At 35.0% G+C, this 23,553-nt stretch overlaps 1 protein-coding gene across 4 annotated transcripts in view; it reads right to left on the minus strand.

Annotated features, from left to right (window-relative positions):
* Positions 1–404: 404 nt before the first annotated feature.
* The window catches only part of ref(2)P (refractory to sigma P), a 137,903-nt gene continuing 114,754 nt past the window's right edge, over positions 405–23,553 (minus strand). For all 4 annotated transcript variants that reach the window (XM_081728406.1, XM_081728407.1, XM_081728408.1 and 1 more), the window contains 5 exons: positions 16,839–17,005; positions 14,143–14,458; positions 6,172–6,507; positions 4,618–5,043; positions 405–913 (listed from right to left, as the gene is read on the minus strand). In XM_081728406.1, coding sequence (XP_081584532.1) covers positions 768–913; positions 4,618–5,043; positions 6,172–6,507; positions 14,143–14,458; positions 16,839–17,005 — 1,391 coding nt within the window. In that variant the 3' untranslated portion in view covers positions 405–767. The remainder of the gene's footprint in view (positions 914–4,617; positions 5,044–6,171; positions 6,508–14,142; positions 14,459–16,838; positions 17,006–23,553) is intronic.

The raw sequence follows: 23,553 nt of genomic DNA on the forward strand, positions 1-23,553 counted from the left end.
ATGGTAGGTTTTTTTTTTCTTCTTCTTCTTAGAATCACCCATTCTACCATTTCCCGAAATTGCCACTTCCTTCCACGACACACTGCTGGATACATTTCACTTGTCCCAATATTTTATGCAAATCAGGCTAACGTTCCGTGGTTATGGCCTGTAAACTGAAAGGTGACAGACGATAAGTGAAAGTAAATGAAGGTGAGATGCTTGCAGTAATAATAATAATAATAATAATAATAATAATAATAATAATAATAATAATAATAATAATAATAATAACGAGGACGAGGTTTTGTTTCTGTACCAAAGTACTAAAATCTGTACAGTATAACAAGTTGATACACGTTTTTTTTTTTTTTTTTTTAGAATATGTATTTATTTCGTTTTTACTGGATAACATCAATGTAAGATCACAAAACAGAAAAATGCAACAGTAAAAATTTTGGCAGAAATTAAAAAAATCCACACAATACATTCTAGATATTGCTTTAAATACCTCTCTGGAATGTTCATAAAATTTGAAAAATAACTCAATTAGGATAAAATACAGCACCAATACTGGAAAATGCACATTAAAACTTTAGTTACAAAGCAGAATCTTTTGTAATTGCAAATTTTCCCCTGTCACCATTACTAAGTGTGTTGCTGCAATATAAAGGCTATAAAACATATAGTCAAACATTATTTATATATATTTCTAAACTGTTATTTATATCTAAATATAATCATAACTATATATTCATCTTTACGATTTGGAAATTACGAGAGAATGTTTAATTGGATTTGGGGACAGGTTGAAGCACATCCAGAGCTTTGTCAATATCCCCTCCCTTGATTTCCAGCAGCTGAGTCAGCCAGCCGCCTTCATTGGTAAATCCCATGGACATCATCTTGTCCACAGCCTCGGCCACACGCGGATCTGGAAAGTAGAAGAATTGCAACATTACACTACAACTAGTCACGCCCGAAAGCAAGAAATTCACACCCATATCACACAAAAATCAAAAATTAGGATACCGTACAAATATTTTCTATCATATGATGAACCAATTTCAACTCAAACAAACTCATGAAATCAAAATTTTAAATTCTAGTATAGATTTATTTGGCAAATGCTAGATTTATTTGGTTCAGTACTTAAGGTCACCTGACACTGAAAAATGTAAAAATAACAAAAGCAGCATTACATTTTAAAAACTTCTGCGCATATGATTTAACAAATTTGAAACTTTTCGCCTCCCCCTACACAATTATTTTTTTAAAAAATCATTTTTACAGAGCACGATCATCAAAATGAATGTTAAATTAAAATCGAGAAAACACACGGCTCACTTTGCAGCTATCGAACTGCAATAACGCTTTCCTTGTAATAAAACTACTGTTTGATAGTTTGAGTGCATTTTATAGACCATTTTAAAACTTTGTAATTACCGGTCAACCAAACACAACTACGGACATGACAATAAATGTAAATGAACGAAAATAGTAAAATAGGAGTGGAAATATTACAAATTTACCGTCCAGCCTGTAGACACTACAATCTCAAATATAAGTTGCTTTAAGATGATATATTATTTATCATTCGTTAAGTTTCTACAAAATATGAATGCGCTTAATTTTGGTCAGTAATACTTTTAACTGTCCAAGCATATGATCCAGAAAAGGTGTCACTCAATTTGTATTTACATATACTTGATTCCTTAAAAGTTTAACATATAATTACCTTATAAACCTTTCTTACATCTAAAGTTACACACTATAATATACATATATTTATCGCTTCTCAAATTTCTACGAAAATTTACATTTTGCGATTGAAAACCTTTTAAATCTTCATACCTAATAACTGTATGTCAATGAATTTTATCAAATATATAGCCTAGGTCATGTAGAACTTCTCGAGTGCCTTTCATGCAGATACCCGACCCTGGAGCCTGAACAGGGGTGACCCCTTTTTTAAAATATAAATACCCTTTGTATGTATATGTATGTGGTATCTTGAAAATCTACCCAACAACGATGTACGAGCTATAAACATAAGTTAATTAGGGTAGGTGCAGGAGCTTCCTAAGTTCTTAAAATTATTTTCTGAATCTTTCAAAATAGCGACACTTTCATCTTTTTCTACTACACATTATTTAAGTCGACTATGATTAGTACTTTTCTATTGGCTTTAGGGGGTCAGAGCTAAACTCGAATAGATCGAATTTACTTAAGACGCATAGTACAATTTGTAAAATGCGTAAGAGAAGATCTGGCTGTCCTCGTCTGTTTCTTCTGAACAGATGTAGAAAACTTGTGTTTTATTGTAAACTGTATTAAACTTGATGATGTATAATTACGTTTACCACTACCTAACAATATAATTTTCTTTTGTTAAAATGTATAATGGACCCTGTAGATCATGTGTGGGTATTAAAGGGAGAATCCATATATTAAAACGATACATTTATATGTTTGTGGGCAATTTCTTTCGACACAGATCTCGGAAACTACAAGTTCTATAGAAACGTGCCGTTCTTTCTGGTCGATACCAAATTTTATGTACATTTGCCAATTCTCATTCAAATTTTCAAAATATGTGTCATTATTTTTCTATTCGTTTTAGGGGTCATTTTAAAGTGTCGTTAAGGCTGACATTCTTGTGTTGGGCAACCAGTAGAAGATTATGTATAACGGGTTGACGGATTACAGGCGCACTGCTTTAATCTGAAAGGCAAAACAAAATGCATTCTGGCAACTTCAAAGGCATGTAGAACCGCAATGAGGCGTGCTCGGAAATGGATTTATAAGAAAAAAAAATGCATTTAAAATCTATCACTTCTGTACGTCTGCCACAAGCTCATTCCAACATTTAGGCTTATATTTTAAATGTTACGTTTATACACTATGTTTGTCTATAGAAATTCACTTCCTTCGTGAGTCCTACAATTCTTCAAAAGGACATGTACACATATAGTGAGGAAGTGGGAAGGAAATTCATGCTAATATTAGAATGATACATTGTGTAAATAGCGCAGGTTCAGCTAATATCAATTAAAAGTTAGTAACTAAGTAATTCTAAAAACTCCTTAACTGATGCTACTCAAGTGTGGTAGTTAGCTGTTCCTATTTATCCCATAATTATAACGTAACATTACATTCTACTATAATCTGATTTCATTTTGTCTATGTAAACCGATGTTGCAACTAACTGGATGTATTTATTCCTTTCCACTTTCTTGTTACTAACTTACTCCTGTTACAATCTATCACTAAGAAATGACACTGCGTGAAAATTATCCTATTAAATATTATATACAGAATTTGTTTTGTATTCATTCCAATATCATTAACATATATTTGGACAATTGAATCCGATCAAAAACAAATGCGAGAACTTCCAAAGTGTAAATTGTACTTAAATAGCAACAATCGTTATAAAACAACCCAGTAATGGTTTATTTTACGATATATTATGTATGCTGTAAGAAGACTCATAACTTCAAGTGAACGACAGAAAAATTAGAGAATAAAGACAAAAGAGGAATGAAGAAAAATTTCGAAAACCCTAAGAGAACATGCCTGCCATGCTATCCACAACAAATTTATATGGCCTGAAACCTAACCGGGGACCCCTTGTAACAAAGGCTGGCACTCTACTCCTGAGCCTCTGTGCCCCTATTGGTTAAAACAAAATACTTTTGAAAAAGACTCGATCTCCATGATAACGAGTAACTAAATAATTCTGAAATCTCCTAAACTGATGCTGCTCAAATACGATAGCCAGCTATTTCAATGTGTAACACGATTATTACGATTACAGAATAAGTATTTGAACTATTTATCATTTAAGGTGAATACGAATGTTCATATTTCAATTGGACTACGGACCAGTGACCTCATTACTAGTTTTTATTTTATTTATTTACTGATTTTTTTTTTTTTTTTTTTTTTTTTTAAAACGAAGGGGAGGATCTAATTTATGTAAGCTGAAACAGAAAATGATACCTAACAATCGTATTTACGATACGCGAAACACTGAACTTCAACGGAGAGTACTAAATACTTCGTAATCAACTTTAAAGTCATGTAGCTATGAATACAGAAGATACCAAAGTAGCACAGCAAGAAAAAGTTCTATTATTTAAATTAAATCTCTAACCAAAACATTACTATACTGGGAAAAATTCTCATAATTTTACATCCAAATCAAAATATCATCACTTATTGGAATTAATCACAATCTTCTAAAGCCTGCACTACATGTACAGAGGATATAAAGCCTGTAATTTTGTTTTCGAGATTTATTCACTAAAACAAGCGAAGCGAGCGAATTTATTCACTAAAAAGAATTCTTTACAATCACGAAGTCTCAAAACAAAAACTCCCTCTAGGTATTGGCGAAACCGAATACTAGCAGGAAACTTTTATATCAAATTTTGAAGAAATTGATATTAACAGTAGCAGAAAAGTGTAAGATTATAGAATATACAGAATGCATTTGCAAAATTACACGGAAGACATATATGGAAGAAAATAAGATTTATACCAATGAATTTGCCTGTAAATGTAAATTCAATAATATACTATATATACGTATTACAGAGAAGATTACTTTGTATACTGAGCTATATCACTTACTTGGATGCCGTGGGACAGGCTGGGTCCAAGAACTATCCAGTGCAGGGCGAAAGTTTGGAGCTTGTGTACCTGCCTGACTTGAAGATATAACTGGAGCTCTATATATTGGAGGCTGAGGTGGAGTTGAGATAGGTACTGGGGCTGGTGGAAAGAGTGTCGGGTACATATGGGGCGGTGCTACTGAAGGTCGAGAAATAGGAGTGGGTCCAGCTTGGGATGGGAACATCCTAACTGAATCAAAAGGGCTAAATCCAGGAGGTGGAGGAGCAGGGATAAACTCTGGACGCTGAGGAGGAGGAGGAATCTCGGGGAATAGTTTATCGAAATGCTGCATGTTGGGGATTCTAGCAGGCGCCACATTCAGAGTTGCAGATTCTGTTTGGTTTTGGGTCACTGGTATTTCTCCAACTTCATTCTCCTTCTTCTCTGAAATACGAAAAAATAATATATAAATAAATAAAAAAAAAATCAACACATCATCATAAAACAACCGTCGAGAAAATATTTCTATTCTTTGGATTCACTCGTTTTGAAGTTTTCGATGCTCGATTTTCGAAAAACAAGACAAAAAGTGACAAACCCTACATCAAACTGAAGTTAAAGATTGTTACTATTTTAATTGTTACTTGCTCTTTACTGTACAAAAATATGTGCATATCACACAAAAAAGATTGAGGGACTTCAGGACAGTAAGCGAAGGAATAGGACTCATATCGATTAACAAACAGATAGTATCTTGAAAAGTTAAGATACACTTCCATACAAATCAAGAAGCTACGGTTTCATCTACCTGCGAATATTTATCGTATCTCAACCCGCTTGAATAGGTAATTTCATTTCTCTGCTCACACCCAAATTGAAAATGTGGGAAGTATATGATGTAATCTGTAATACATATTTTTCATTGGCTTTTGGGCACGTACTATACGTTCCTTGTCCATGATCTACCGCAAAAATCTATTAACGTGTTTACTAGATCATTTAAGTCTCAACAAAAAGATGTAAAATTTAAGCCTTTTCCTAGTATTCTTCAGTGTTATTCTTTGGATAACAAAATTTCAAAGCCGAATAATATCACGGTATTTACATGACACAATAGTTCACTATTTTCACTCGTAAACCAAATGGAAAGGAGAGAAACACGTGTTAACTTCACTCAAGGAGACAGACATGTTATCTTTATTGACGATAATGCCATGCTCCACAAAGCATGTTTAAGATAAACTTACTCCAGAATTTTAGATGGGTATGGGCATAATCTCGATCTTGTGACACGGAGAACATTGGTATATGATGAGCAAAAGATAATAAATCGATGGTTCTTTCATGACCAGGCAGCAATTTCTATGGCCATGGAATCTCACATTCTGACAGATACTGGGAAAAGTAGCATACAGTAAAGTAATATATGCTCCTTCTATACTCTACACAAGAATAAAGGTTTCTGAACTCACAATAATCAGATGTGACATATTTTGTATTCCTTTTGTGTCTTCTTTAACACAATGGACTCAAGAAAATATTTCGGGTATAGAATGAATAACACGAACCTACCTTCTGCATCAATTCCTCCCTGAGCACCTCCAGCTTCCAGTTTATTAGCTTCCTCACGGTTCACAACAGTCCAATCTTCGCTGGTGTTGTCCTTGGTATCTTTTACCTCCTCAGATTCTGTGGTCAACTGCTGAGGAGGTGGTTCAGTAGGTTTCTTTTCTTCTGCCAGAAGTTCTGCAGAGCGTTCAGTTGCAAACGAAACTTTCTTCTCCTCTTTCTCTGGTTTGCTTCGACCAGAGGGAGACTCTTTCTCGTCGCTAGATCCCTTATGCGGCTTCTTCTTGGAATACACGGTGCGCTTTCCATTATGTTCCACGTCTATTTGAACATTTATACCTGTAACAACAAAATTTGCACCATGATTAGTACACGTCTTTGTTTCACAGATGATCTTACTTAAACTATTTACATATAAGAGTTTTCTCTGTTTACATTATATGAAACAGTATTCTGATTGTATCTGACATGAAGCGAGAATATATTACAACTAACGCCGAGGAAAACAACGGAAGATCTGATACTTTATTTTACAACTATATAACTTTAATTTTTTATAATATTTGTGGTAAGTAGTAAATTAAGAACCTTAACAGACTGATAGAGTACCGTATTCATTTATTCCTGCTGATAATTGTAGTTTTCTAGTTTTCTGTGACGGTATGGAAGGAGGGTCACGTTTCGAGAAATATTCCGAACCTAAATGGAACCAGTAGTTTTAGTACTATTGAAAAATATTTGTTAACACCCATGAGTTCGTTACACACAAATATTTGAAATCTCAATCAAAAACTTTTTTTTTATTGGCTACTTCTCAAATATCTAAATGTCAAATCAAATAATGTTACAGGAGTTAATTGAATCGTTTATTGTGGATATAAGAGTTGAGTTGATTTTGAGTTTAACGTCCCTTTCAGCAGCGAGGCTATATGATGCGAGACCTACTGATTAACGTGGAATCCGAACCACATGAGCTCCCGACGGGAATCGAACCCGGGTCTCCCAGGCGAAAGGCGTGTACGCTAACCGCTTAGCCACGAATGAGCTCTTATTGTGGGTATAAGAGTCACGCTAGTCTTTCCTACACAATTTAAATGAATCTTATACTTTCTGTATACACTAGTGTAATACACAAGTTGATTCATTTATATTGAATCAGTCAATGTGCAACTGTACAGTGCATGCGCAACCTATCGCCATGATATTGCCACGTAGCAAGTAACAGTATCTCGTTAGTCACGTAGTAGAGCAATGTGATCGAGTGTTGATGCCGCCGAAACTTAACAGATTCTGGTCAGAGTTCATTATGGCCCTTTCTAATGATAAGTTCATGGCGTCGTGCATCTCAGAAATGTGTCAAGTGCATAATTCTGTGCCTCACAATCGTTTGCAAGAGCAATGCGCACGCCCTGAAAGTGTGTCATGTGCCTATGTGAAAAAGGAACTGCAGGAGAATGTATAAACACGATGTCGTAGGTGATCGGTGGAAGTTTGCTGTTAAGTGGATTTACCTCACTGTGGTAAAGTTTGTGCTATTACATACAAATTTGACACCAAGGGCCAAAGCACGTTCTTCCACCAGTGCGCAGAGAGAGTCTCAAAAGGATCCATGATTGTGGCCGGTAAACTGTATCTCCGAAAGATGGAGCGAAATGTCAAACGCTGCGTACTACCAGACTCATGTCCTGATTGAAATGTAGCAGCATAAAATCCCAACGTTGTACGGACACGACGTGAATCAGACCTAAACTCTACCAAGACAAGGCATCCAGCTACACGGCGAAAACATCGCTGGAATTCTATAGCTGTACGGAACAAGAAACTGAAATTTCGATAATTCCCTTCTCTGACATCAGCGCAATGGACTATTGCGCTATCAGACTCCTCAAGCGGCGCCTGTCCCATCGTCAAGTAAATGGTCTTCGGTCTGTAGAAAGCCTGTAAAGAAGAGTGGGACTGAAACGCAATCTCCTGCAATGAAACTCCGATATGGGCTAATAAGTCAGTAAAGGTGGCCTGCAGATCGAACAGAAAAGGTGGTGGAAACACGGCATTTCCTAAGTAAATGGCACATTCAAATACGGCTCAAAAAATAGTGGCTTAAAAATATATATAATACACTGTTTAACTGTAAATAACTCTCAAATGGATTGATGGAAATGTTTCATTTTTGGTAGTCACTATAGTTTAATGCTTCACTACAATCTAGTGTTCTGTTATTACACTGCAATGCGATATGAACTGACCAGTTTGTGTGTTCAAAATGTTGCCCTTAATATCAATACACTGACGATGCCACTGAACTACTACACGAACTATCGACTACAACGTGCCATATCTGCACTGGAATGTTCGATGGTTGCTCACGGGTAATGCAATATACGAGGCTTTTGTTCATAAACAACGTTCTTGACAATCTCTCACAAGCAACAGTTTAGAAGAATGAGAGCTGGGGAGCGTGGGGGATACTCGACAAAGCCTCTTCGACCTATTCATCGTTCGGGTAAATTTTTACTGAGAAACTGCCTAACACGATGATGATAACACTAGTTAACAAATTTAAACTTTTTGTTTGTTACATGAGAAAAATCACCTGATCTTAAAGGAACTTTTTGCGCTGAATTCGAATATGCACTCGGTTTCTCTCCATCACGTACAGTTTTCCCGTAACAGATGGATTTTCGGGAAATTCCCTCAAAAATTTCCCTTTTTCAGATATTTTATTCCCCTAGCTCCTGTCCCCTTACATATAGTAACATAGAAATTATACCTAAGTATACCTTGATTTATATTTAATAAACCCTAAAAGTTTCGTAAAAATCGCTTTGTTCTTTCTAGAGAAATAAATATATTTGTATGTATACTGTGTGCACTGTTTATTGCACCTGATAGTAATGCTTTCAGATCTCCTGAGTTGGGGTAAAAACTATTTGCTTTATTACTACAAACACAGACATAAAAATGAATATTTACAATAGTCAACAACACACTTGTATTGCTCTCTGTAAATTAGAAACGTGTATAAAAATAGAATGTACTTCCAACGTATATTTTTTTTAAACGTACAGTATATGTATATCTTAATACATATATATACAATTCTCCAAGTTTTTTCGTTTTGTTCATGAAATGGTTATCAATATTTGTTATCAAATGTAACAGAATGCAAAAGAAAGAAAGAATGGAATACAGACTCATTGATGACAACAATGAATTAATGCAGTCTGAATTTTCCACTACGGTATCGTTTCCCCTCTCCCCCCGCGCATTTCTTTCTTTCTTGTGTTCTTGACACCTGGTGAGGGAGTTTTGTACATTTTTATATTGACGTGTGGTTTAACACTACTTCACTTTCAAAGTTGTCTTTGCTGCTAAGAGTGCTTTCATGTTTGATCTTAACGGCATTATACCCAACTAAGACCAGAAGTTTAGTTTGTGATCAGTACAATGGCGTCAAGAGGACGGCGTTCGTGTGTTAACTCACCAAATAGTTTTTGTTATGTGTGTGGCCAGTTTGTAGTTAAAGGACAGTGTAGATCCATTACGCCATCGGTGAAACTAGCATATTATATATATTTCGGATGTCGTGTGGGAGATCAGGTCAAAACTTGGGCACCCAACATAATTTGTGCGTCGTGCTACGTCACTTTACTTGCATGGGCCAAAGGGAAACGGAGGTTCATGAAATTTGCTGTACCAATGGTGTGGAGAGAACCCACCAACCATCTGGATGATTGTTATTTTTGTCTCACAGTAGTTAAGGGACATTCTAAAAAAAGCAAATACACAATAAGTTATCCCAACGTTAAATCCGCAATTAGACCTATTAGGCACGGGGATGAACTTCCACTTCCCGAGCCCCCTACCAACTGGGAAGAGATATGGCCAAAAGACTCTGATGATGATCATGACCTTGATGAACCATCGACATCAACATGTACATCCAAGGATCCAACGTTCATCCCTGACTGTGTTCGCGAGCCACATTTCATCCGGCAATGTGAACTTAATGACCTAGTCCGTGATTTGCACCTGACAAAACAAGAGGCGGAACTTCTGGGATCAAGGCTCCAGCAGTGGAACTTATTGGATGCAGAAATGGCAATGGAGAAAAGGTACCAGGGACGATGGGATTCTTCAATGATGGGGGACTATTGTTGGGGTCTTGTTAGAGAATGCAACATTTCTTACAAAAGAAGGAAGTAGTGTACGTTTTTGTAACCCAATGGAAGTTTCATATATTGTGATAGTTTTGATTGTCTTTTCATGACCTTTTGGTACATTTGTATTATTGTTTATTGTAAATTGTCACACTTGTAAATTATATTGTATTATATTTTATATATGTGTTTGTGGTAATAAAGCAAAACGTTTTACCTCAATTTAAGAGATCTGAAAGCATTACTATAAGGTGCAATAAACAGTACACACAGTATAAATACAAACATATTTATTTCTCTAGAAAGAATAAAGCGATTATTACGAAACTTGGAGGGTTTGTTAAATATGAATCAAAGTATACTTAGGTATAATTTCTATGTTAGTATATGCAAGAGGACAAGATCTTGGGGTGTAAAATAAACGAAAAGGGAAATTTTTGAGGGATTTTCCCGAAAATCCCTCTGTTACGGGAAAATCGTACGTGATGGAGAAAAACCGAGTGCATATTCGAATTCAGCGCAAAAAGTTCCTTTAAGAACAGGTATTTCCTTTTATGTAACAAAACCTTTGTTAACTAGTGTAATGAAGTGGAGCAACGTCTTGTTGGAGATAAAACCTTTCATGCACATAAAAGTCTCAGACGGCAGGCAAAATGAATGTCTTTAGCATTTGCAAGTACTCCCCACTTAACTGTGCCGTCAAAGACTGCGCCCAATCAAATTACGATAAGACAGCCCACACATACATACATTCACTCCCGGTAAATTCACGGCTTTGTCCACGTCGATTTCCGGATTTACAGCGAATTAGCAGATAAAATTAAACAGTGTCTAAATTTGAATATATAACTATATATGAACTAAGGCCATATTTCTTGCGTTATCGAGAGATAAAGCATAACATTTCCTTTGACATTTAAATTCATCATATTTCCTTCAGAAACTAAAGACATTTAACGACATGATATGAAAGAAAACAATTGAAGTTTCATTTTACAGTGTGAAAATGTGATGGAGTTGCGCCCTACGGGGATTCAATATTCAATACCGATAAGGGTGGAGATAGAACTTTCTGTTGGGAAACTGAATCCATATCAAAAACGATTTCTTGTTGTTTCACATGTTTTATTTTACAGGGAACCCATACTGAAGTCAAACGTGGTTACATCTATTAGTTCCAGCTTAAATAGATGGATAGGAGCGCAAAATAAAATTTGCTCTTAACGGCAATAAATCCGTTAAGAAAACTCTTATCGTTTTTATTCTATGGAAGTCCAATATTGAAACTGGAAGTGATAGCTTTCAATCTACACATAAGATTGTTGAAACGCTGAATCCATATCAGAACATAGTTTTTCGCTATTTTTTAACAGACGCTTGGAGTCATTCTACACAAAGATATAACTATGTTGGCCCTTTAAGATTTATCGTATCATTTGTTTCCTCTCTTCTTTTTTTAAGTGCTAGATGGTTCCTATATATTTCATCCTATATTTCTCCGCATAGCGTATTTTGGATATCTAACACGGAACATATAACAGAAGACTTTGGAGACTTACTTGTGCCTTTATAGTTCCAATGCTGTAACAACAATAATTTCAAAGACCGTTCTGCCTCCTTTGCCAGATTGTTATATCTTCAAGAAGACGTGTTAAGGTTCTATGGGGTCCTACTGATGTTTTACTTTTAGGTTCGCAAAGTACTACTAAAAACGTCATTATTTAGCAATGTTCTTACTGCTCATACTTTTTAACATGGCAGATCTATCAGTATTTGAACAGAAGTTACGAGTATTATAAGATTTAGGTTTTTAGTGTCCCGTTATTAATATATTTTCCCTTAGTGTAGCGTTTAATAAGTAAGCAACATTAGTGCAAAAATTCTTTAATGATTCAAACAGTGAAAATGTCGGAGCATGTGTTTGTGGACAGACGTAATTATAGAAAATTCAGCGTTATATCATAGTTGCTGCCTAACTTCCTGAGTGCCTTTCATTTACGAACCAAAAGTGAAATAATAAATGATATAGAACCTGGACACCTCTTCTTTTTAAGTTACAACGGCCTGACGAGAAAGGTAGCACAGCCTTTAGTGTACGAAATTATTGTCGTATACTATTCACTGTCATCCCGCATACAGGCATTTAAGATAAGTTTCTAAATTGTATATAGTCAATGTGCCTCTTACAACATGTTTCCAATATGTAATCCGAGTCTTCGAAATGGCAATACACTACTTCTGATTTCAAATTTGGATCCTCGAATGCTACCAATGTATACACAGTCCAACACTTCTTTCACTCTATATGTTCAATACTGTTACAATTCTCATTCATGCATCTTCTTTTCATTTAGTGTTTGCGTTACGGAATGTTCAATAATGCAGTAAATGTACTAACTGTCTCACAATACTCAGTTTCCCCTTCTACTAATGTGTGACCAGATTTCTTTCGCAAAACCTGGAACTTCATGAAATATGTTTGGACTATTTATCTTTTTTGGAACTTCAACTGTGGGATGTTCCCATCAGAAACTTTCATTTTAGGTTCAACATTTCTCTCGTTGATGCAGAATGTTGCTCATCAATTACCACACAAGCCATATAAAATTGGCCAGTGGCACTTCTGAACTTAAGTTCCGACTATGCAGCGGCAGATATTTGAATTCATTACATTAATACGACCCCTTGACGTTTGTACTGTTCAATTATCATCACCTGTCACATTATTATTAATATTGATTTTTTATTTATGCTACAACTCCTCAGACTGCTGGTGTGATACTGTATCATACAAGGTTGTAATTTTACACATTTTATCCTCATTAATAAAAATCCTTCTTCGATTTTATATCCTAGTATATAACTGAGCAGAGCAGAAAGAAATTACGTAAAAATATGGCATAAAGAAATTATGTAAAAATATAATACTATTTACTTTCAGGCACTTCTAATGAATAGTAAAACTTCAAACATTGCTAGAGGTAGACTACAGCGGAAATCGGAGGCATAGTGACTCAGTGGTAGAATACTCATATTCGACGCGATCGATCCCTGGTTCGATTGCCGGCTATGCAAGCTGTAATGGACGACAATGTATTTGTCCGTATTCTCGGAGTTCTCCCGTTTCACTTTTATAATTATCCGTCTCCTTTAGCCTAAAAGGTATAACCGTGGGTCATACAACTAGAAGTTTCATTTCATTTTTACAGTAGAAATCACGCAACAACTTCAGATGCTAAATTGTATTCACTTGAAACAAGATAGTAGTAAAACGAAACACATTAAAACTGTAGCTTTTCTACTTCAGAATATTTATATTGATTACCGCAATAAAATAAATTACACTAACTGAAAATTTATTCTTTTACCGAGGAACAGCATTTCGACAACTTGCCAGGTCTGGCCTATTTCAAGATTAGACCCACTGATCAGTGCCATGGATGACGGGTGCGATGGCACTGTCCCTTTGTAGTAATTGAAAAATTATTAACTGGAAAGAATTTTCAAAATTATTTATATGGTATTTGAAGAAATTACTTCATAGTATAATTTTGAACTAGGCTACTGTAATTTCCAAATTTCGATGCAATAATACAGTAATCCTTATCATACAATTTTAATAATAACAGACGGACTAGTGATAGTATTAACAATATTATTGATAATAGACAGAAAGCAGCACACAAAAATGTATCAGAAATCTGAGAAGTCTCTTCAATACCACTGATTTTTCCAACTTACTTATATGTTTAGGGAGAGAAAATGTTACTATCAATATACAAAAGAACAGAGGGAGTGATAATATTGAACTCACCAAGTGGATCTAAGACATTAGCGACGGTTTTGCCAACTGTTAGCAAATATTTCGCTTGCTCATCGTCATAAGGTTCTTCTCCTTTTTTGGGTTTTTCAGTAGCACCAGAAGCAGTAGCAGAAGCAAAACCACATGAAGACGTAGCTCCTGTAACCTCCTCACGATCACCTTCGCCCGGGAGTCTGGCCCAGTCGTTCAAATACTGTACCAAGGTATCTACCCACGAGTTGAGTTCGCCACTTTGCCTGCATTGGCCGTGGTACTTCTTGGATGATTTCGACAACTCACGAGCAAGTCGACGACCAAAATGAGGGCGCTGTAAAAAAAAAAAAAAAAAAGATTCTATTAGTTATAGCACTGTCACCTTTACCAAGATAACAAAATGAGAATTTTTTATTTGGGGGGGGGGTCTACTTTCACACTCCTGCTTGCTTCACATTTAGAAAGACAAATTCTATACTCATTCAATTAGTTTACAGAAAAATGAAAATTCCAGTTTAAAAAAACAATGTGCGGTGATTCTTTAAGGTTAAGCAAATAATAAAACAGTTACACTCTAAAATGTTGGATCTGGTGCATAGGGTCCTTGCTTCTATCCCAGCTCGCACCAAGTAGACTTTGTGGTGGACAAACACCATATGCGTGGGTTTTCTCGGGATTCTCCCGTTTCCTCCCACTTTCTTCACTTCACCATTTCATTCATTTCTCATCATCACAGTCTCCTTTAGCCTATCCGGCATTGTGCGAGTTTACGGTTTGTCACTTGTCTACGTTCAATATAAGGACAAACCCAGGGTTCCCACTCTCTTCCCCTCTCCCCCCAAAAAATTTCCAGGACATTTCAAGGACAAATCATCAATTTTCCAGGACTTCGACACAGGAAGGTATAACAGGTTTGCAACTGTAGGTTCAAAACTCACAACAGTGAAATGAAAAGTACAGTAGCTTATGCACTGAATATTAATGCAAGTACAGTATTAAAACAAAATAATTAAATACACAAAGCGGAACGTAATGTGCTGCTTTTGTTTGTGGCCTTCCAACTCCCCTTATAGCCACCCGATCCACCAACATCCATCATTCTTTCTACATAACATGTTAATTGTGCACCGAACAAATTTACAAACAACAAAAATCTATTTTTCGTACATGGCATCTTCATTGCGTGACAGTGTGACATATAATTAGAAAAAAAAAAAAAAAATTATATTACAAGATTTCAACTGAGTATGGATGTGATTTCCTCATCTATAGACAATCTCATATGAAGTTTTACTGAAGTGTATGTACTGTTGCGAAAATGGACTGATTATGGAGGATTGATAGTGGTACAAAGCGCAGTTTCTGGAGGGTTGTGCCAGTGAAGACAGCACTTGACAGACTAGTAGTGAAAGAAGAGAGAAATTCTCCCAACCAACCACCCTGTTGGGAGAAAGAAAGCACACCAACCAACCACACATGCAGGATCATGAAAAATTATTATTCAGCACAAAAACAGGCATAGCAAATAAAAACAGCAATCAATCAAAATCTTCATTATAATTATGAAAAAACTGTCATTTAGTTTTTCTGTAAATTTCAAGGATAGAAATGCATTTTCAGGGACATTTTCAGGATATTTTCAGGACAAAATCAAGTCAAGGACATTTCCAGGTTTTCCAGGATTTCCAGGACGAGTGGGAACCCTGCAAACCATATCGTTCAAGTCCACATCTTTGTGTAAGCTGGAAGGCAGTTCCTCCAATCAACGGCGAATCTGCAGATCATAGTCTGCAACTAGACTTCGATGGAGGAACCAAGGATTAAATTTACTACGTTTGCCTGTAAATTCGTAATACTGCCAAGCGTGACGGTCAAGATAGGTGAGCCCACAGAAGAAGGAATTGTAATGCAAACTGCGTCGCTGAAATTTTACAGAGGGAGACCAAACAAATTTAAGATTTAAACTAGGTAGTAATTAACACGGTGCATAAAAATGTGTAATGTATACAAGAACAACATGTTGTAACCAAAGTGTATTCTAAGGGGAATATTATTGAAGGTTAGAACTATTAAGGAAGTTTAGAAGTACGAGAGTGTTTCCAAAACCTTCCGGTCTGATACTGAAATACCACGCCACTGTTAGTAAGACGTTCATGGTATATAGTGTCAGCTATGGAAGAAATAATCACTGACAAAGCTGAGTCGCGGTGTTCGCCTACTGCATGACAATGCCCCAGTCCACATGGTGGTTGTTGCCAAGGCTGCATTGAAAGACTGGTTCTAAGAGATACAACACTCACTCTATAACCCATATTTAATACCAAGCGATCTCGAAACTGAAGAATAACCTTCAAGAAAGAATTTTCGGACTCAACGAACTGAAAGACGTCGTCGTAAACTTTTGTAGACAAGTGTTCTCACTATTTTTCCACAGAGCACATACCCTGTATGTTAATCAAAAAATGTCAAAAGTGTATTGGTCAAGAGAGATTACTGTACACTGAAAAGGAATATGATTGTTTTCTTTCCAGTACTTCTAAGAGCTGTTTAGGCTGGAAACTTTTGAAAACAACCTCGTAGGACTACTTACAAGTCTGAGGAATTCAGGGGTACTGCACCATGTACTATAAGGAGGATACACGCTCCTATGAAAACACAACAGCTTTCTATTAAGAATAATGCATAACACCTCAGTTATTAACCACAATACTTACCCATGAATGAGGAACTGGCATTCGAATCATGTGATGTTTTGCATGTATCCCTTTTGCCTCGCAGCTACTACAAAGGTCGTAGTCAGTGCATTGGATGCATTTGTAGCGAAAACCTACTACAGTTGAATCACAGCCATCACAACGCACTCCGGTGTGTACAATATCCTCTACAAAAGAAAGAAAAAAAAAAAAAAACAATCAATACCTTCTAGCATACAGAACAGTCAATATATTCTTAAGAAATGACACGTAAGTAAATTGATAGACTTCTACGTCAAAGTTTGCGTACTCCTAGTTTCTAGGATATGCCCATCACAATCATATCCGTAGACAAATAATGTTATGCATACTTTAAGTTTGGGGACACAAATCAAAAATATGCACACAAAGTTCGTGATTCAAATTCAAATACATTTTAAAAGTTGAAATCGGGGTAGTTCAATTATTTCTACTGAGCGAGAAATGCTGCAAATCGGGCTGTTGATCAATATTGAATTCAGGCACATCTCAGGAAAGAAGCAACCTCTCCCTTCTCCTGACAAAATAAGGTAATATACTTTCGCAGAGATGTCTGTATATTAAATGATATTACTGACACTAGCTCGAATTCTTTATTTTTAGTGTACGTATCTTTGGCACAGGAGACCTGTGATCGATTCCCGGCGGTAGGCCAGACCCCACATTAAGCTGTACACCCATATCGTCTAACTGTTGAAAGGGACGCAAAACTCTCAATCAACTAATCTTTACTTTGAGAACACCCTACCCTGGATTTTTAAACGATGTACTAGAGTAAAAAGTTGTGAATTCAACATTACTAATAATCTGTACATCGAAGTAAATACTTGGTGTTCTCGCTTCATAAAGGTCCCGGATTCAAACTTCATGGTGGGTCAATCCTACTTAGATCTTCCAATTTGACCAATGAAGGAAACACAATATTACACATAAAACTCGTTTTCTAAAATATGACTGCCAACAACAAAACGCTAAATTCATATATGAACAAAACGTTATTTTCCAGTAACGCCATTCATATTCCATATAGTTTTCCAAACATGGAACAATATACATAGCCACCAAAATAAGACAACATTAATCACTGCAGTTACACAAACAGGTATCAAGGCTCTGAAGAACATGTTGCTGTGCTGCAGTTTCTCTGCATAAACTAACACTTCCTTCCCTCCGCACTTTCTATCGTTTCTATATCATTTCTAGAAACAGGCAGGTCGAGCATATTTCTCATCAAGGAAACAGAGGGGTGAAACTACGTAAACAAGTTCACAACGCGATGTGATCACGAAGAGAAACAGGTAGCTAAGAAATAAGTTACTCTGTAAAATCTGGATCACGTTCATAATTTAAAGGGCATATTCAATCACGAATAATACTATATCTGAAAATTAGGTGTGTGAAGCTCATATCCTAGAGAAGAAATTCCTCTGCTAACACTATGCAAAATTGGAATATCTTTAAAATAGATTCCGATCGACTTGCTTTCAAAATTCCTATCCATGTTTGTACTAGGTCAAATAATTTTACAGGTATACTGAAACTTTAATAAATAATAATTCATTCAATTAAAAAAAAAAAAAAAAATGAACACAGTTTTCTTTTATAAGCTCTTTGCTCATATCCGTAGGCAATTTTATACATTTACACACGTTTGGAATAAAAGTTTCAAAGGAATGCTAGCAACAAGGGTACACAACTTTAGGAAAATGACTATTTATCCCCTTTTACCTCAGATTGTTATCAAATTTACAAGTGAATGCCGATTTAATAATTTACGTAGTCCTCAAGGACCGACCAACTGCCTAACCATTTTCTGTTTTTCATATTTTTATGTGTGGTTTACGGAAATCTGTATTAAAGTCAATGTATTCATCAAGTTATTAAGGAAAGCTATTCGAGAGGAAATAGTGACGAACATAACAATACCTGCAAGATAATTAAATACCTTGAACATTCATTCATCTTTTGGAAAAATCTGTTTTATAAAAGGAAGTCATCTTCTTTTTATAAAAAGAAGATATAAAGACTATATTTAAATATGCAATTTATTTCTGTCGGTGATTGTACAAAACAACATGAAATGTAATGAACTACTGTTTACGGAAGAATGTTCAAACTTACCAAGACCAATTTCGCTCTAAAACGCACAGGTTGAAACAAACTGATTTAGGTTTCAACATTATTGGCTCGTAATTCTCTTTTTCTAATTGCATAATTTTAATAAACAGCTGGATATTTGCAATCTGTTCATACGATTATCTCTCTCAATAAGTACTAGTATGCTTTAATATTACATCTTCATATGGAAGATCAGTGGTTCTCAACTCTTTTTAAGTAACGACACACTTTACTGAACGCAGACGATATCGCGACATTTTTTTTTAAATAATCGTACTATACATTATGATAGTGCAAGATTGTAAGTTTCGAAACACTAATGACTCTATATAGTATTGAATATTGTTGCTGCCGCTCAAAGTCTTGACTGGTATATTCCATCTCAAAATTTATTTTAACTAATTATTAAATGATTTATGAGTTTTAAATTCTAAAATTTCGTAACACACCGGAATTTGTATGCCACACCACTGCCGCAACACACCGGTTAAGAACCACTGGTATAGATATGTGAATATCTGCGGTTAGCTTTATATCCGAACAATTTTTATGTGGTTACGAAAATGAAATAAACTCGAGAAATTCAAATTTTGATAATGATTTTCTTTTTCTTTTTCTCGTTACTTTGAAAACTATTTTTTTTAAAAAAGGAACGTGATATCTAGAGATAAAGGTTATATTTCATGCTCAACCACGTGTAATCAACTAACTGTGATCGTCCAGCTAATAGCAAACTACTCTTGCCTTTCTGTTTTTGTTGTAACATTCAATATTGAACTAAAGAAACGATTATGTGTAAATTTACTTAACATACTTTATTTTAATAATAATAATAATAATAATAATAATAATAATAATAATAATAATAATAATAATAATAATAATAATAATAATAATAATAAAAACTTGTGGCAAACAAGATACAAGGTACATGCACACTAAACTATCACGATCTCTGCAACACAGTGAAAATGATAAATTCGATGGGAAAAAATGTATTACGTAATCTTCTCATGACCTTGGCGCGGAAATAAAGTCATATTACAAGCAGTCAGAAAAAAAAGAAAAATATAATGACGGCTTCGCTGTTAAAAAATTAGTGCAAAGTGATTGAAGAAAGCTGATGCATTGTATGAACAATATTGTTAATTCCTAAGATTTTTTCTTTCTTTCTTTTTTAATCACTGAAACGAATGGATCAATGTACGTATTTGTAGTTTTTAAATCGAAAAGTACTAAGTGAAAATTCGATCCCAAAGATTCTACAAAATCAATAGTAACTGACACCTAGAAAAGATAAGAGATATTATAAAGTTTGGTGGTCTCTTTATTAGTCATAAAACTTTCGTTTATAAACTCAACTACTTATGCAATTTCAACACCCGGAGAAGAAGAAATATAACCTCGGTTCACCGGTTTAAAAGAGAAAAAGAAAATTTAACGTAACTTCGACGGAGGAATGAAAACGTTCCAGATGGAAAGGTCTAAATCTATTTCACAGTATTAGGTGGTAAGTCAAGTTATAGTTTGGGTGGACTGGTTACAATGGTAAAAATACTGTATTTCATCTTGAGTCGTATGAAAGGTAATGATTATGTTAAATTGTCTTTGAACAGGGATTTTCAATCTGTGGTACGCGAGCCGCTGATGGTAGTACATACGACTTGTGGTGATAATATGCTTTGGTAGTACGCCAGTGGAAACGGTTGAGAACCCCTGTCTTAGAAGAAGACAAAGTATACGACCTTGACACAGCCATGTTTGGATCCTAATAGGATAATACTACAATTCATGTCACCAATATCATTGCTACTAGGGAATATTTTTCTACAAAGTTAAGTAAGCTCTCTTTTTAAAAGGAACTTCACTCAACTTATACTCACGAATGAAAAATACAAGCGAAGTATAGGCTCAAACTCCCAATTTGAAGAAACAAAAACTAAACCAATCTAAGCTCACTTACAGTAAATCAGAAATGAATCTTAATACTTGCACGTGATTTTGTGTAATACACAAAAATTTAACTCTTCTAACACCTAAAAAGTTGCGTTAACTCCAGTTATGCTAGCTGTTGCGTGGGTCTGTGTTTAAGAAATTTGGACATCAAAACCGAACAAAGACAGGAATATATATATATATATAAAAAAAAAAAAAAGTAAATAAATACATAAATTTGAGAAAGAATATCCTGAAACATCATTACCCCAGTTAATATCTAGCTTTCTGTCAAAATCGTTGAGTATAAAAGGTTATGGCAAGTTTCCAATTTTCATTATGATTATATGTAGATGAAGTTTTGTTCAAACGAACCTAGCGAATCACCTCTCTTAAAATGCTATGTTATTGCAACTGCTTGTAGGAAATTTTAATAATTTAGCTAGAAGTAAAGATCTCAATTTACTAAAGGATATTCATGTTTATTTTATTTAATTCAATGAAAAATAAAAATACAGGACTTTCGAAACAGATGTGAGTAGCAAGATTTTTTCTTTTTAAAAAAAAAATCACATATTTACACAAAACAAAAAATGTACAGTTAGAATTGTTAAAGTTGTAATATTCGATGTTTTCTTCGCAAGTGACTGTTTTCATTAATTCTGCACGACTGTGCTTTGGTCTTTTATCACATAACCCATGTCAAATAATCTCTAGAGTATACATTGTGATTGGATGGCTGTACTAAACGTGAACCGAGTATCGTAACTAAGTAAATATGTAAACTACACTGATAGCTCCGATCATACTGCCCACACCAGAGACGAAACATAACAGCTACTTACCAGGATTTTTTTTTTTTTTTTGGGGGGGGGGACACTATTATGTAAGTATACTATAGCCTCCTTCATAGCATAAAACTGCTTCCAATCGTAGTCTGCAGTTTCGTATTGTATACTGAACCTACTTTTTCTTGGTATTCCTTGTAATTTACTAGTTTTTGATTCTTCCACTGATTGCTGGTACTACAACCATAATAGTTGATTTAGTTATGTAAAGCCACTTGTCACTATTCAAATCCATGTTCTGAAATCCTTTGGTTTCAGTGTTCCATAAACGATACAGTATGCCGTACAGAAAAACTTGAGTATCTTTATGAAACCCAAAAATGACCAAAAGATGAGCAAACAAAAAATCCCACTCCGAATATTAATTTTCTGCACCTAATGATAGACGTCACGTTAGGAATATTGAGCCTGTACCTTTAATTTATGAAACGATGCTCTAATGTACTATTTTGGAGATAATACCTGCAATCACAGAAAACGTTAATTATACAATTGAAATGGTTCTTAGTTCTTAATATTGAGAAGACAAATCATGAAAGATCACAGGTACGTTGTAGCGGCTATAGAGTATTTTAACCAACAGACGATCTCATGAACTGCACATTACCTTATTGCAAAACGTAATTACTTAACATGTCCAGGCCATTCGCCACACATTTTCTCACATCACCTTAATGGTAAAGGTACTAACGTGTCCAACGCCATTCCCAACACACTTCCTTCTCAAACGTGTCTTTCACATGATTCACATGATTACCATTTTCTTTCTTTGAATTCTCTTTAATATGTAAGAAGCCAGATCAATTTTTGTGATAAGTAGCAGCTCTTGAAGATCCAAATTCCAGACTTCTACAATATACATTTTGCTCCTTTGTGTACAGCAGTTACTTTCGGATTTACTAGATCAAACTAAGATCATACGTATGATCATGGAGACCATTTCAAAGACACTCATTTTCTCAATCCAGCACCGCCATTCAACGGAATGAATGAAAATATATATATGAGAATTCAATATTGTAAATAAAAGTGGTACATATGCGTTCTTCAAATTTGGTACAGGCAGTTGTGACTTGTCACGTTCGCATTACGAAAGACATCAGCAGCATATAACTATTTTTATTTAATGCTTACTCCATAAAATTATTAGGCCACATATTTCAATCAAGATTCTAATTCCTTACTAAAACTGAACAAGATTTAAAAAAAAAAAAAAAAAAAAAAAAAAAAAAAAAAAAAAAAAAAAAAAACACGAGAAACAGTAATCAGTAGGAAACAGGAAAACACTCATAACAGAAAATAACTATGTCACAGCCTCTAAGAATATTAAACTTTACAGAAAATACTGAAGATTTAGTAACGAAGAAACTACCAAACACTTTGGGAACTGAAGATGAAACCAATTAAATGCGGATGAGAAATGTTTTTTGAATATTGAGGCGTCTTATACATCTATACTCAAGTAAACTACCTGAATTTGACTATCTGATAAATTTACGTTAACGATGTACATCTCATGTTAAGTTGTAGGTCCACATCTCATATACCTTTGCTTAAATCAATTTATATGTATGAAAACATATATAACCTATTATTAATACATACATTGGCTCTTAATTACGATGTAAATTTTCTGCGAACTTAATGGTGGTCAAAATTAGATCATATAAAGATTTTACTGAACCAGTAAACTGTCAATTCCTTGTACACAAAAGCAATTTTGAACTTTTACTCTATTTATTCGTAGCTGAAATGCACTTCTTCGCACGGGGAAAACAGGTTTATGAAAAGTACTT

The sequence above is a fragment of the Thermobia domestica genome, chromosome 10 (assembly GCF_964235325.1).
Source record: "Thermobia domestica chromosome 10, izTheDome1.hap1.1, whole genome shotgun sequence".
NCBI lineage: Eukaryota > Metazoa > Arthropoda > Insecta > Zygentoma > Lepismatidae > Thermobia > Thermobia domestica.